This window comes from Trachypithecus francoisi, unplaced genomic scaffold (genome assembly GCF_009764315.1).
Source record: "Trachypithecus francoisi isolate TF-2019V2 unplaced genomic scaffold, Tfra_2.0 Lachesis_group15, whole genome shotgun sequence".
NCBI lineage: Eukaryota > Metazoa > Chordata > Mammalia > Primates > Cercopithecidae > Trachypithecus > Trachypithecus francoisi.
Window position 1 is genome coordinate 82,912,876 of NW_022681460.1, and position 15,687 is coordinate 82,928,562.

The following is a 15,687-nucleotide window of genomic DNA, read 5'->3' on the forward strand; positions in this document are numbered from 1 at the left end:
AAGAAGAAAGCAATCTTAGATCAAAGACTTCAGTCTTTAAGATTAACATTTAGAAAGGAAGAATCTTAGAGTCAAAGAAAAGTCAGGCACAAGTGTAATGAATACAGTCAGCCTGGAAGAGTGTCTGGTCCTTCGATAAGAATGCCTCACTTATCTTTTTCTTTGTATCTCCCTGCATTGCACCAGGCACATGGTAAGCATCCAATATTTGGAGGGACGGATAAGTTTCTAAACGAACACCTATGCCCCCTTTCCTCTAGGGCCCAAACACACCTGGGCAGGTGTAGATAGAGCACAAACAAGCAGCTAATAGGTCACAAAAACTGCACAGAGCAGTTGACAGGAGCAGTCCTGAGGATTCAAGTGACTCTCTCTTTCCCTAATAGACTGTTACCAACTTGAAGTCTCCCTCCTCTGTCCATTGCACTGGAAGTCTGCTCTTCCCTCCATCTATCAAAAGGGGGCAGCAGACAAGAGAAAATTCAGGTTTGTGGCCTGCTGGGAGCAGAGCTATCCCACTCCCATGAATGGCTTAATGCAGATTTCCCAAACTGTGTTCGTTTAAACGTTAGCAGCATTTTTTGGTGGGGGGGGGGGGGGGGGGGGCAGGGAAATTAAGAATACAAAATTTAAAAGTGTGAGGAAATCTACACTAAAACTGTTTACACATGCAAAATTTCTTAGACATGAAACTTTTTTTATGTCCTAAGAACAGCATATAATGTGAAGAATTTCTCAAACTTTTTGAATGATGGAACAGCCTCCTCGTTTTTTAGTTCCACAGATAATCTGTTAACATCTCAATGGTCATACAAGCTCTGCAGAAGATGTATTTGGAAGCTCTGTCCTAGCAAGTCCTGTCCTATTTTCATGCTGAAGTTGATTCTCTCAGCTTTCAGATATCGGCTCTCTTTCACAACAGGGAGAGAAGGATCGCGACTTTGACAAATGCCATGTCATGGAGTAGACTCTCTGAAGATGGAGCCTGAAGAATGGAAATATACTCCAATCCTTTATACTTGCCCTTTCTCCTCCTGGTAGCTGTCTCCCCACTCCTGAGAAGTAAGGGCAGCCCCCAGATTTTCACCTGGAGTTAAAAGATCTCACCGGGGGCCTCCAGTTGTGTATGGGCCTCTATGAAATGCTGAGTCAGGCCATGCTATTGTAAAAACTGGAGATGCCTGGACCTTTCTGGTTTTTCACCACTGTTTCAGTTGCCAGTCTCCTGTCATATGCTGCTTCTATCCTTATTTAGAAAGGGAGAGCATGGTTTGAATGCATAAACAAATGGACTAAGCATTAACTTGATTCTCTTCTACAGTTGTATTGCTGTTGCCTTGGTGAACAGTTCATATTTATATAGCACCTTAATAGTTTTTAAGATGTTTTCAAATACTTCAACTGATTTTATCTTAACTAAAATCCAATGAGAGAGTTTATGTTAGAGAATCTTTGCACTCTGGGTCACACTAGCTAAAAATGAATTTGTTGCTTGGCCTTTGAGTGGTTCATAGAACTGAAGGGAAAAATAAGAAGAACAAAGATTGGGCAAAAAACAGAATAACTCAGGAGAAACAGGTCATAGAAACTGATAAATAGATGGTATTTTTTGAGTTCTGCCATTGGGCATGGCTGTTCTATTCAGGTGTACTCTAATGCTACCTCTCAAGACTCTCATTTTAGGGACAGAATATCTAATTGTCATTGCAGGTAGAGGGAGGTAAACATTAATTGGCAGGTACATCAAATCAGTACGCAATATGCAATCCCCCCTTGCCCCAACCCTGAAAAAAAAATTACAGGAATATTGTCAAGAGGAGGGAGCTTGGCTTCTGGGCAAGCAATTGACAGCTTTATATGAGGGAAGTATATGTCTCCCTGTCTTAGAGATGATGAAACTGAACCTAAAGGGATTATTAGACTTGCTCAAAGTCATGGATAACAAAGTTCCAACATTAGAATTTATATACTCTTACTCCTGAACCAATAGTTTTTCTCTTTTTTTCCTTTTTTTTTTTTTCTTTTTTGACAGAGGGTCTTACTCTGTTGCCCAGGCTGGAGTGCACTGGTGTGATCGAGGCTCACTGCAACCTCCGCCTCCCAGGCTCAGGTGATCCTCCCACTTCAGCCTCCTGAGTAGCTGGAACTACAGGCTTGCACCACCACAACTGGCTAATTTTTGTATCTTTTGTAGAGATGGGGTTTCACCATGTTGCCCAGGCTGATCTTGAACTCCTGGGCTCAAGTGATCCACTCACCTCAACCTCCCAAAATGCTGGGATTACAGATGTGAGCCACTGTGCCCTGTCCCAGCATTTTTTCTATTATTTGTTTATACTTCTATGGAGTCCCTTGGATGCAGCAACAGCTATCATTTATTGCAGATGACTATGGTCAGATACTGTTCTAAATACTTTCTATATATTAATTCATTTAATCCTCACAAGGAGGTTATGAGATGGCTTGTCCTTATCTATTAGAAAAAAGGAAATTGAGACATTAAAGAGATTCTAGAGCTTGCAAGTGGTACAGCCAGAATTAGAACCAAGACTAGTCCTAGACCCTACCTTCAAAAGGATGCTGCAATGAAACAACATAATTTGAATGGAAGTTTGGTTGTGTATACTCTTTTCTCCTGGATTTCTTTAAATACATATTTAGTGAGCAACTCAAGGTTTCAGAAACCGTGCCAAACTCTGAAGGAGTGTGAACAAGGTGTGCTCACAGTGTTGACACACTAATAGGGGAAACAGATTTGTGAATTATCACAGCACTCTCTGTTTAATGCTCCATCCGTGAGAGCAATATGTGCCCTGGGAGCAGAGAGGAGAGCACTTGGCCCAGTCCTGGGGGAGGGAAGGTCAGAGAAGACTGAAGCGCCTTGCAAATGGGGATCGGTAGGGACTGAGGGGGGATAGAAAAGAGGATATCAGTCAGTCCCTCAGCATAGAAGGGCAAGTGTAAAACACAGCCAGGGCCAGATGCAGTGGCTTATGCCTGTCATCCTAGCACTTTGGGAGGCCGAGGTGGGTGAATCACCTGAGGTCAGGAGTTCAAGACCAGCCTGGCCAACATGGTGAAGCCCCATCTCTACTAAAAATACAAAAAATTAGCCAGGCGTGGGTGTGGTGGTGGGCACCTATAATCCCAGCTACTCGGGAAGCTGAGGCAGAAGAATCGCTTGAACCCTGGAGGTGGGGGTTGCAGTGAGCTGAGATTCTGCCATTGCACTCCAGCCTGGGCGACAAGAGTGAAACTCCGTCAAAAAAACAAAAAACAAAAACAAAAACAAAAAAACCTGAAGCCAAGACCATTGTCATGGGGCCATAGAGTCTCGCTTCTGCTTCACTCTGTGAGTTTCCATTGTCCAGCACTCACCCTTCTTTTACTATGCATGTCCCTTTTGCTCCTGCTATTATAACTTCAGCTTACACAAGCTTTGGCCTGCTAGGGCCCTGACCTGAAGCCTCAGTTCATATGATCTATTAACACAAACATTCGCTATGATGCTGGATACAGCAGCGTGACCCTCTCAACTTCCATCCTGCCTTCCCTCCCACTGGAGAGATTAGAAAGCTACATTTCCCAGGTTTCCTTGCAATAGGGTTGTAGATATCAGTTAGACGCACCTGCACGAAGATGAATATGAAGGGAGTGTTTTTGTATTCTGTTTTTTGTTTTCCTCTTTGGAGAGTTTCTGCTATACTAGGGAATCAGGCAGATATGACATTTTCCTGAGGTAGCATTCCAGTATCTACAGCTTCCTAGAGAATGCAGATATGGGAGCAGAAATGGTCTGATCTCTGGGTTTAAACAATGCATTCCTGAACTCATGGCTCCATTGGGCAGCTTAGATGTAGGAGCCCAGCTGATGAGTCAGCTCTGTATTATTCTGGGAGTCATTCCTGAATGCTTGGAATCTTTCAGGCTTTCCAATGAAAATATAAGCACCCAATTCTCTGTGCTACATTTCTTCCTGCTAAAAGTTCCTGCACCGAACTCTGATTGATGTAACAACCCCTAACCTAATCAGAGAGGAAAAATTTCTGAAAGAGGGGACCCTAGCCTGTCCTATCGGCTCCCTGAGCATGAGACATCTACTCCTGTTTAATTTAGTTTTGCTGGAGGCTGGTGAGGGGCAGGAGTGGGTGGGGAGATGGGAACCACAATAAGGTGTGAGACAAGAGTGTCTAAAAGAATATCAGGTTAAGGAGGCGATGATTGGCGTCTCCACCATATAGTTCATGATGGGACCAGATTGCAGAGGGCAAGTCAGGAAGTGGCAAGATATGGACCTGGAGGGATCAGACGATGCAAGACCCTGTGGGGCATTTTAAGCCTTGTGAAGAAATTTAGACCAATCCTAAGAACAATTAGAAGTTGGAGAAAAGTTTAAAACAACTGGAAACCATTTAAGTATTTAGATTTTAGAAAAAAAATATTGGCACCACTATGGAAAATGGGCTTGGGAAAGCAAGAACACCCACAGGAAGACCTGTTAGAAGTTATTGCAGCTCTCCCAGTGGGAGATTATAAGGTGGCCTGGATTTAGAGAGTGGCGGTGGGGATGGGGAAGACTGAACGGAGGTACGAGGTTTTTAGTAAACATGGTCATCTGGAAAGAACGATACTTCTCCAACATATTCATAGGGGCAGATCCAAGTTTTGTGGGGCCGGATGTTTATAAAATTTGGGAACTCTGTTTTAAAAAATAAGAATACAGGCCGGGTGCGGTGGCTCAAGCCTGTAATCCCAGCACTTTGGGAGGCCGAGATGGGTGGATCACGAGGTCAGGAGATCGGGACCATCCTGGCTAACACGGTGAAACCCCGTCTCTACTAAAAATACAAAAAACTAGCCGGGTGAGGTGGCGGGCGTCTGTAGTCCCAGCACCTAGGGAGGCTGAGGCAGGAGAATGGCGTGAACCCAGGAGGCGGAGCTTGCAGTGAGCTGAGATCCGGCCACTGCACTCCAGTCCGGGCGACAGAGCCAGACTCCGCCTCAAAAAAAAAAAAAAAAAAAGAATACAAAAAAAATAAAGTGAATATTTATTTTGATAAATTACAATTTTTAAAAAATTGAGACAGGGTCTATATAGCTCTGCCACCCAGACTGAGGTGCAGTGGTGTGACCTCAGTTCAGTGGCATGATCTCAGCTCACTGAAACCTCTGCCTCCCAGGATCAGGCAATGCTACTTCAGCCTCCCAAGCAGCTGGGACTACAGACATGTGCCACCATGCCCAGCTAATGTTTGTGTTTTTTTGTAGAGAAAGTTTCACCATATATCCAGGCTGGTTTCAAACTCCTGGGCTCAAGTGATCTGTCTGTCTTGGCCTCCCAAAGTGCTGGGATTACAAGCATGAGCTACCATGCCTGGCAGTAAATTACAAATGATAAAAAGCTGCCGAGTATTACAAAAATTGCATAATCCAGGAATTACCTGATACACTTCCATAATACTTTTTTCCCTTCATTTTTTGATTGCATACATTTTGGTCTTTTTTTTCACAACACAATGTTTTTTTGTGACATTACTTTCTATATAGAGAAAATAAAAGAACCCAGTTTGTCCTCTAGCATGGCCCTCTGCCATGGCCCTGGGAGCTGTAGGACAGGTTCACACTGAGAGATAGCCTCTAGCCCTGTGCTTCTCCATCTTTGTGCCACGTGAGTGATAATGTGGGATATGTATGGCATGAGATGGCATAGTGAGGAGCAAAAGAATTCCTGGAAGTCCTTTCTATACCAAGAGAGCTAGTGAGAGCTTAACTGCACATTAGTTAAGTGCTTGTGAGTCATCTGTAAGAAACCAAAACCAGACCCAGTACAGTGGCTCACGCTTGTAATTCCAGCACTTTGGGAGGCCGAGGCAGGTGGATCACTTGAGGTCAGGAGTTTGAGAATGACCTGGCCAACATGGTGAAACCTCATCTGTACTAAAAATACGAAAAATACAAAAAAAAAAAAAATTAGCTGGGTGTGGTGGCATGCACCTGAGCTACTCAGGAGGCTCAGGAAGGAGAATCACAAACCCGGGAGGCAGAGGTTGCAATGAACCAAGATTGTGCCACTGCACTCCAGGCTGAGTGACAGAGTGAGACTCTGTCTTAAAAAAAAAAATACAAAAAAAAATTTTTTTTCAAACTTAACTGATCTTAAGTCAGATCCCAAATATTCCATGGCCACCCTTATGTCACACGACACAAAGGAAATGAGATGTTGCTGGCCAGGTGCAAAGCATTAGTGGTCTTAACTGATTGCAGTTATTTCATTTTAGCAAATTTTACAAAACATATCATTATATAAATTCATTGCTGGGTGCCTCCCAGGGCCTTGGAAGGGCTGGAGTGAGTGAGGGGCCTTGCAGCTTAAACTTCATTAGCTTTCTGATTAATCTGCCTCTGCACACACAAAAAAGGACTTATCTAGTTGAGTCCGGTGTCATTCCTAGTTCTCAGTTTAAAGCAACAGAGACCAACTCCAACTTGGAAACTGTAGTCAAGAATAACTCCCTAAATCCTGCTTTGAGCTAATCTAACCACCCCTGAGCACATACCTAACAGCATATATCTAGCAACTCTGACATTAAATATTTTGGCCAGAGCCACTGCCACCATCCTCGCTGGAAGGTGGGGCCTGTACATCCTGCTACTTTGTACCACAGCTTCTGATGTAAAATCCAAGGTGTATGAACTGCTTGGCAGAGCCTGGTCCTAAGTGAGAAAAGGGAGTATCAGGCCTTTCCAGCTTCTGTTTAGGAGACAGGTTCTTCCTTGCGGAGGGGGATTCCCAACACAGGAAGGGTCTTCTGATCCTGGGCAGCCTAGAAGAAAATAAAAGCCCACGACAAGCTCTAACATGCCCACCTGCACTGAAATGTAAGGAGTTCATCTTAAGAAGCTGAGCACGAAGTTTCACATTTCAGTAAGCTTTGTGCTCCAAAGTTTCCCAGTGTTATTCAGATTATTTAAACTTGGAAAGTAGACATTTTCTGTGCAGTGCCCTCCTCATTGTCTCGCAAACAAAGGACATGTAATGAAAGTGGACCAGAGCTCCAAACCCAATAACTACTACTTGTTGTCATGCATGATCAAGCAACTTTTTCTGACTTCATGGTATCAAAGGCAGGTTAATCTCAAGGAAAGTGTTAATCATTGAACAGCTTTTTGTTAATGCCCTCCATCCAAGGGCCAGGGCAATTGGACTGAGGGAGATTTTTAAGTTAAAAATACTTTATTTGGGGCCGGGCGCGGTGGCTCAAGCCTGTAATCCCAGCACTTTGGGAGGCCGAGACAGGCGGATCACGAGGTCAGAAGATCGAGACCATCCTGGCTAACACGGTGAAACCTCGTCTCTACTAAAAAATACAAAAAAAAAAACGAGCCGGGCGAGGTGGTGGGCGCCTGTAGTCCCAGCTACTCCGGAGGCTGAGGCAGGAGAATAGCGTGAACCCGGGAGGCAGAGCTTGCAGTGAGCTGAGATCCGGCCACAGCACTCCAGCCTGGGCGACAGAACGAGACTACGTCTCAAAAAAAAAAAAAAATACTTTATTTGGGAAAATATCTAATCAAAGGAAGAACAGTGCTCATTCTATGTAGCTGGGCAGTTCAAAGACAGGCATAGGCCAAACTAATAGATGCGACGTTGGTGTGATTTAAAGGGAGATGAGAATTTGAACAGCCTCATCAGTTGCCCAATGTACCTTTGAGCAAATTAGAAAAAGCTGCCTTTTCTTCAAGATTGGTATTGTCATATTCTGGAAAATTTGCTTTATAAATAAGCAAATGTCTGCTGTCTGCAAATGAGAATGACCCACTTAAATTTGTACTGTGTCCAAATTGCACAATGGTATATGGCAGCCCTAAGCATGAATAAGTTTTCTCCAGATTTATATTTTTTATATATACAATCTGATAGAAGCATTAAGCAAAAAACTTTTAAGAGAGTACTTTTTACACATGACTTACCACCCCAACTTATTAGGTATTTTCAGTTGTTCCAAGTTTCCTTCCAGTCTCTACCAATAGGTGCATATATTTATAAAAAGCATTATAATAGTAATGAGTATGCAACTTTCTGTATGCCACTTTGATTCACCCACTTAAAATAATTGAAAAACTATTTTCTTGCATGTCTACATTGTCTTTCTTTTAGTGACTTATCACATGTTATATAAAGCGAACATACCATAATTAATTTAACCACACTTACTTTGCAATTTGAGGAACTTTAATCAACATGTTATGACTGATAATATTCTACACCTAAGGAAAGAAGTCATAATGAAAACTTTCAGATAGAGAAGTTATTTAGATAGTGTAAACAGGTGAAATAATAAATATCCTTCCAAACAATCATACGAAAATGAATGTGTTATTGGAATAAGGCTAAACAAGAAGTGAATTTGTATTTGGAATTTTTTTGTTTGCATAAAGACCATATTTTCCCATTTGTGTTTACACTGTAATGAACCATTGTAGAAGGTGCATTCCACATCAGTGTGCTCTGCAGGGTGCACTGCAGAGAAGCAATAGGATGTAGTGAAAAGCATGTGGGTTTTGGAATCAAATGGACTTGAACTGCTGTGCTCTGAAATGTCATGTTCTGCAAAAAAAGACTTGTGCAAGAATGCTCATAACAGTTTTATTTTTGATAGCAAAAAATTGGCAACAGCCCAGATGTCCATCAATAGAAAAAAGAATAAGCTGCGGTATATTCACTCATATAACACTGTTCAGCAATAAGCAAAATGAACTACTAATATACATAAAAACACAGATGGATATCAAAACTATGCTCAGTGAAAGACGCCTTACACAAGGCTGCATTCTCTACGGTTCCATTATATGAATGAAGGTTTAGAAGAAGCAAAGGTAATCTATGTGGAAAAATATCAGAAAATTGGTTGCTTCTGGAGCTTTTTTTGTCTCAAGAAAAAGAAGCTAAACAAGTATTGAACTCTATTTAATAATATGCATTCTGAAGTATTTCCACTTACTTTGGTATGTATAAAAACTAATATGGATTGAAAGGTGGATGGAAGAATTACTATATAGAGAGGTGAATGAGCAAACATGGTAAAATGTTGAGTGTAGGTTTTCCTGTGGGATTCAAAATTTTATAATTCAACATTAGAAAATGTTTTGATCTTGGAAATGTTTCATAAGCTTCTTGGTTTCAATTTCTGCAAAATGGAAGTAACAGTATTTACTTCACAAGGTTGTAGTGAAGATTTTTAAAAATTGCCATGAAAATAGGCATGCTCTATGGTAGATGTTCACGTGCCCTGTGAATCTGCTTGTCTTCTCTTTCATCCCTTCTTCCCTGCAGTGCCAGTTTATAAATTAGGATAAGTGTTCTTGGATTTGGTAGCATTGCCTATGAGCAGTAGTCTAAGGTGGTATGTAGCAAAAGTATTGGGGTTATGAAGAATGAACTGTCTCCTGTCTGCTGATTATGTATTCCTTGAGTGGAGGAACAGATTTTAATGATGGAAGTGGCTCAAACTCCAGAGAAGAAGGATAGCCTGTGGTTATACTTGGTCTAAAGGAATTGGCAGAAAGCAGAGAGGAAGGACAAAATGTTATAGGCAATCTTCATATAGATTTTCACATTTAAAAACTAAATAGTTATTTAGCTCACTAAAAGCTCTATTTGTGAGCACTCATTTATCTAACAAATATTTATTAAGTGTCTACTTCATGCCTGGCATTGTGCTAGGAGCTGGATGAATGTGCAAGATAGAAATAGGTGCCTGCCCTCTTGGAGCATACATTCTAGTATTGCTAAAGTTTATTGGATTTACAGGAATCAGTCTGTTAGCCAGCAAATACTTACTATTTGCTGAGTGCCAGACATGCAGAATACTATAATAAAGTAAACAAACATAGTCCATACTCTCACAGAGTTTGCAATCTAGTAGAAAAGACAGATTTAATCGAATCACTGCATGTAACTGTATTAAATACACTACAGTGTGCAAAAGACTGGGAAGGAGAAGTACAGGGTGCTTAACAGAATTGAGGCAGAGTTTCCCCCCTCTAGTCTGGGTGAAAAAAATTTTCTCCCCTAAACTTTTCTCTGAGTTAAGAGATTGAGGTAAGTACAAACAGAGCTTGAGACAGCCAGTGGTCCAGGTCAGATCACCAGCGGAATAAAGAACAGAATTAGGAGCACCAGGAGGTGATGTTGTCAGCTGCATTGCTGAGTATTCTTTTTGAATCCTAGTTGGCTTACTATGCCTGTGGATCTCCTGTACGGTTTGGCTACACAAAACAGAGTGAGAACTGTTGGACTGCTTTTAACCATAGTAAAGTATTCTGGAATTAGGTTTGTCTTCTGCCTAGTCAAGCACTATAGCAAACACTCAAATACTCCCATGGGGCCGAGAAGCTGCTAGAAACACAGGTCGTGGGATAACGAAACAAAGCAATGATACAACTAATCCATTGCAAGAACATTTTACCCCTAATGAGGTCATTGGTTCTGAGCAGAAAGAAGTGAGAAGCCAAGAGAATATAGAGAACTTATGGGAAGCATATGTATCTCACAGATAGAAATTGGGACTCCTATATAATTGTAACGTACCCTGGGAACTAATAAAATGAGTTGCTTCAAACCATCATTGCATTACACATTCTTTAGCGGGGACACTGATGTGTGGGATTCTGAACTTCTTACCCTCTTAATCAGAAGGGGCCTGGATTATGCCTGGAGGACTTCCATTTTCCAGCTCTATCAGCAGACATACAACGGGTACATAAAAAATAATAGTTGAATTATTATAGGTTTGTTTCCATTTGCTACCTGTTTCCCTGAAACATGAGAAAAATATATAATTATCTAGTGATGAGCAAAGGAAATGCACAAATAAGTGAATTGAGAGCTTTGTGGTGATTCAGCTAAAATGTTGAAAGGAAGTAACAAAAATTTAGCTTCTGCTTATACAAGCACAAATTTATCTTCCTGTCCAGAGAAATGCTTAGGACTAAAAGCCATATTTCATGGCATCTTCTTAAAGTCAGGTAGATCTGAAAGTGTAGGAAGCCAAGAAAATCAGAAAAGGACAAGGCTGGGAAGTTAGAATATAGGAGAGTTACAGTTTTAGACTTCCTGAATTCATAATCTCAGCTCTACCACTGATTAGCTGTGAGACTATAGGCAAGTTACCCAACCTCCATTTCCTCTTCTATAATGTTGGTACCTGCTCAAAGTTATCATTTGAGTTATTGCGCTTAGCACAATTTCTGGCACATAAGTGTTCCATACATGTTAGTTTTTATTCCAAATGATTTTTAAGATGATCTCAATTTCCTCTATAAGGTTTTTTTTTTTTTAATAAACATGATTTGTTGAATGAATAACTGAAGGTAAATGTCATAACCCTGTAAGATTTTTAAAATAAATATGTTCACAAATCAGAAAAAGACCCTGTCATGCCCTGATTTTGTTTGAAATTACATCACCACCACACCCACACAATTGGTCACTTAGTCTGGTCTCTCTTAGTGGGGAGTATCCTCCTCCTACCTAGGCAAACATGAAATCTAATAGAAGATTCCGTGTTAATTTGTCTCTTAAAGACAATTCTGCATTAAAAAATGGATTACTTTGCTATAACCTCAGCATATAAAAAGTCTAAAGAATCTGCGCATTCTGAGTTTGTGTATTCTTGATCTCAGGCTGTGATTTATCTGACAGGCCTTGGAGAGAAAGATACAGGCATTTACCTAGATGAAAATCAGGTTGAAACAATAAAGGTATTTTATGCTTTGTGCAAGCTGGTAAATACCATGACTTTTGGAATAACAGTCTTGCTGAAAAATTGACACACTTTTCCTTCTGGTATGTCTTTGCATAAATTGTTCCTCTTTCTCCAAGATTAACTGATACCATCTGCGAGTATTCTATCCCCACTTTCAGCTTGCATTTAAATCTGCATGTTTCTTTTCTCTGCCTCTTTTCAAAGGTGCTAGAGTACAAGAGCTACCCTTAGCTAATGGCCAAACACTCCGTCTGAGCTCCCTTTCTTTTAACCCCTTGCTTCCAACTCTGCATCTAAAGGCAAAAACAATCCTCTGACTCACGGCCCTCCCCCTGCCTGTGATAGGCTGCTTGGAATAGCAACAGCCTGTGTCACCGAAAAGGGCAAAGCCTTCGGAAATAGAAACAAAGTTGGTCACAAATCACATTAGCTTTGCCCGAAGTTTTTCCCCACACTCTTCTTTAGCATGCTATTATGGGGAAAGTGACCACTCCTGGGAGCGGGGGTGGTCGGGGCTGTTCGGTGGCAGGGGAGCGGCTGTAACTTCTACGTGACCATGGTACCTGTTGAAAACACGGAGGGCCCCAATCTGCTGAACCAGAAGGGGACAGCCGTGGAGACGGAGGGCAGCTACCGAACCAGCGGCAGCCGGCATCCTCCCTGGGCGAGAGGTAAAGTGAGCCTGCGGTGCTCGGGTGACCGCAGAGAAGCAAGCTGTACTCATCTCCCGAGTGTACTGTCTCCTGAGTCTGCGTGTGTGTGTGTATGTGTGTGTGTGTGTGTGTGTGTGCGCGCGCGCGCGCGCGTGTGGGCGCCCTGGATGCGTGGAGAGAAGGGGACAGGGTCTGGTGGGACGTGGGATAGCTCTGAGCTGTAATGTTGTGAAAATCGAAGTCTTGGTGGAACCTTATGTGCCAAGAAAATACAGGTTACACATTCACCACTGGTATGATGGGTCCCCTTAATCGTGTTTACATAATACAATGTATGAATCTTTTTCATATTGGAACGGTCCACCGGCAAAGATAGTCTCATTTGTAAACACACACAGGCACACGCATGCCCACACTTTTTCATTTATTGTCACAAATGGACACCGTGTAACCAGTTGACATTATAACCACTGTTTTGAAAATCAGTATTTTAAACAGGCTTCATAAAATTATTAGTTATGTAATCAATGAGAACACAAACTTCCTTTTTAAATTCCCAGCACGTTTGTGATGAATTTGAGCGTTATTCAGAGCCTGAAACGCTTGCTTTGCTGGGTTCTGCCTTCTTTTGAAACTGGCCTTGCAAACTGGGGTTTGTTTGCTGTGTTGTCCTTCTGAAGGTGAAACTTGGAAAAGTTTTAATTCATTTAAGCCATCTTTGATAAATCAGAGGCTGGTCTTCACTTCCACATTTACAATTCCCACAAATACATTGTACACTTTTTGCTGCCTCTTCCTGTTCATTTAGTTTGTGCTAAAAGGAATCGAAAGTAATTGTAATATGAAATGACAACAAACACAGATAATCTTCTCTTTCCTACTACTTTCCTCAGCTCTGTATTCTTAATCAGATATTACATTCCCAAGCAGCATATAGAAATTTCATGCAAAATCAAATACATTAAACGATACAAAAGACATCTGCCTTTCTCTTGGGAATGGTCTTAATACTGATGTTTGCCTTGTGGGTTTGTCTGATCCTGAGGAAGTGAACCTGTGACCTCTAACATCAAGGCATGAAGCGGCCCTCTTCAGGCATGGAGAAGCCCTCCATCTTCCATGTCCTGATCTCAGTCTTCTCTTGCTTTCACACTTCTCGTCAAGAATGAGGCTGGGCGTGGTGGCTCATGCCTGTAATCCCAGCACTTTGGGAGGCCGAGGTGGGCAGATCACCTAAGGCCAGGAGTTCAAGACAAGCCTGGCCAACAGAGTGGAAACCCTATCTCTACTAAAAATACAGAAAAATAAAAAAATTAGCTGGGCATAGTGGCACATGCCTGTAATCTCGGGAGGCTGAGGTATAAGAATCGCTTGGAAGTTACAGTGAGCTGAGATCACGACACTGCACTCCAGCCTGGGTGACAGAGCGAAACTCTGTCTAAAATAATAATAATAAAAGAATATCTGAGGTCATCTTTCAATATGGCCTGCCGTCTCTTATGCAGAGGTACCCTTTTCCCTAAGTGTTTGCTACTCATTGGCCCACAAGTTCCCTCAGAGCAGGGAAACATATTTGGAGATAAAGGGAAAGAGTTGCAAAGTTCTTTTCTCCAAATTCCTGGAAACATGAGCTACAGTATAGATTGCAGAGCAAGCTGAGGTGGTGATGTTAACAAAAGGACTCACTAAATAGAGTCAGTGATAATGTCACAAAGAAGATGGAAAGAAACTGCCTAGGAAGTCCTTTTGTAGCAGCCATTAAAAATGGACTGTTTATTTTGATACGGCTTTGAAGGTACAATGTGCTCTTAATAGCTTATATTGTACAAATTCACAATTATCCAGAAGAAAGATAATGTGTATTTACATTTGCAATAGTTGGTTACATGCATAAAATTCAACTTAAAGTGCAGCTGTTTTCGTTGTTGTAAAGAAATAATAAATGAATAAGTACCATAAATTATCTTTCAAACTTAATTTTAAATTAACTTTCATTATGTAGAAGAGAAAGCCTAAATGTTTCCTTAAAATGTCGGATGAATACAACTTCGATTTGTGCTATATATAATATGCATTTAGATGAATGCAAACCTTTTATTTCCTACTTTTGTAGATTTTCTTAACTTGTCTTAAATGTCTTTTGGCACCCGAAAGCAATTATATACACATATGTATAAATGAATGCATAGTGCAGACTTGCTGTATGGTTTTCATAAGTTACTCAAAGTCTCCATTCATTAATACTGGGATGGTATCTTCATCTATTTTATGAAGGTGTTGAGATTTAATGAGATCATATTTGTCAAATACTCCTTTTGGCTTCTTCGTATTTTCAACTTCTATAGTTGCTTTCATCTAAGAAATTCAGAGTATTTAAATTATGCTCAACAATGATCATAATATGTCTGCATTTGAAGGTACCAAGCTTTTCTATCTTCCTAGATGGAAAAATCAAAGCACAAAGAGGAATGAGTTATATAACTCAGGACAAGGTAATTAAATCATGTGAGATACTGAAAAACAAAGCAAAACCAACCCCCTAAGGTCTGTAGTTGAACTCCCTTGATGCTACTGTGCACAGTGAAAAATTTTGGCAGGTCTTTCTTGACTAACCCTCTTTAACTGAAAAGAATGCTTTGTTCCAGTGACTAGAAGCTAACGAACTTAATTCATTTTCAATAAGCTATGACTCAAAGTGGTTACATTTTTAGTAAATTTTTTCAGCTTTTATGGACATGTTCCAATTCATCTTAGTATAGGGCAGGATTAAGCTCAGTTTGAAATTCTTGTGCCTAGAGTTGACAATAGATTTAAGTGAAGTGAGATACTAGATGGATGGAGCAACTCACACAAGGGAAACCTGAGGTCAGAGGATGTGTGATTGGCCCAAGGTCACACAGAGGATGGTGCAGAACTGACCCTGGTGGCCTCTGGCCCAGGAGATTCAATACTGACTTCTTCAGCTCCCAGGTTTCCCTTATTTCATGATCCAAACAATTGGCTGTGGAGAGAGTCCTCTTAAGTTTCCCTTCACCCCCATCTGCCCAAAGGTTCAGAAACTGAGAACAATATTTACCATGTGAGCACAGGTTGTCAGCACTGCAGAACTCTCTGGCAGTGGCACCCAGAACATGAAGAACGGGCCTCATGAACCCAGCTGAAAGGACTGTCCTTCATTCCCTCTGAAGATGCCCCAGTCTGAAATTTAAGAAATACGCACTTCTGCTCAGCAGATGAGTATTCTAAGGCAGTTGTTCTGAAACACTTTT

General features: G+C 41.3%; 1 protein-coding gene across 1 annotated transcript in view; it reads left to right on the forward strand.

Moving 5' to 3' along the window:
* The first annotated feature begins 12,133 nt into the window (after positions 1 to 12,133).
* Positions 12,134 to 15,687, forward strand: part of SLC2A12 (solute carrier family 2 member 12) — a 65,822-nt gene continuing 62,268 nt past the window's right edge. Inside the window, exon 1 of the mRNA XM_033235405.1 lies at positions 12,134 to 12,436. Within this exon, the coding sequence (XP_033091296.1) occupies positions 12,322 to 12,436 (115 nt within the window). The 5' untranslated portion in view covers positions 12,134 to 12,321. The remainder of the gene's footprint in view (positions 12,437 to 15,687) is intronic.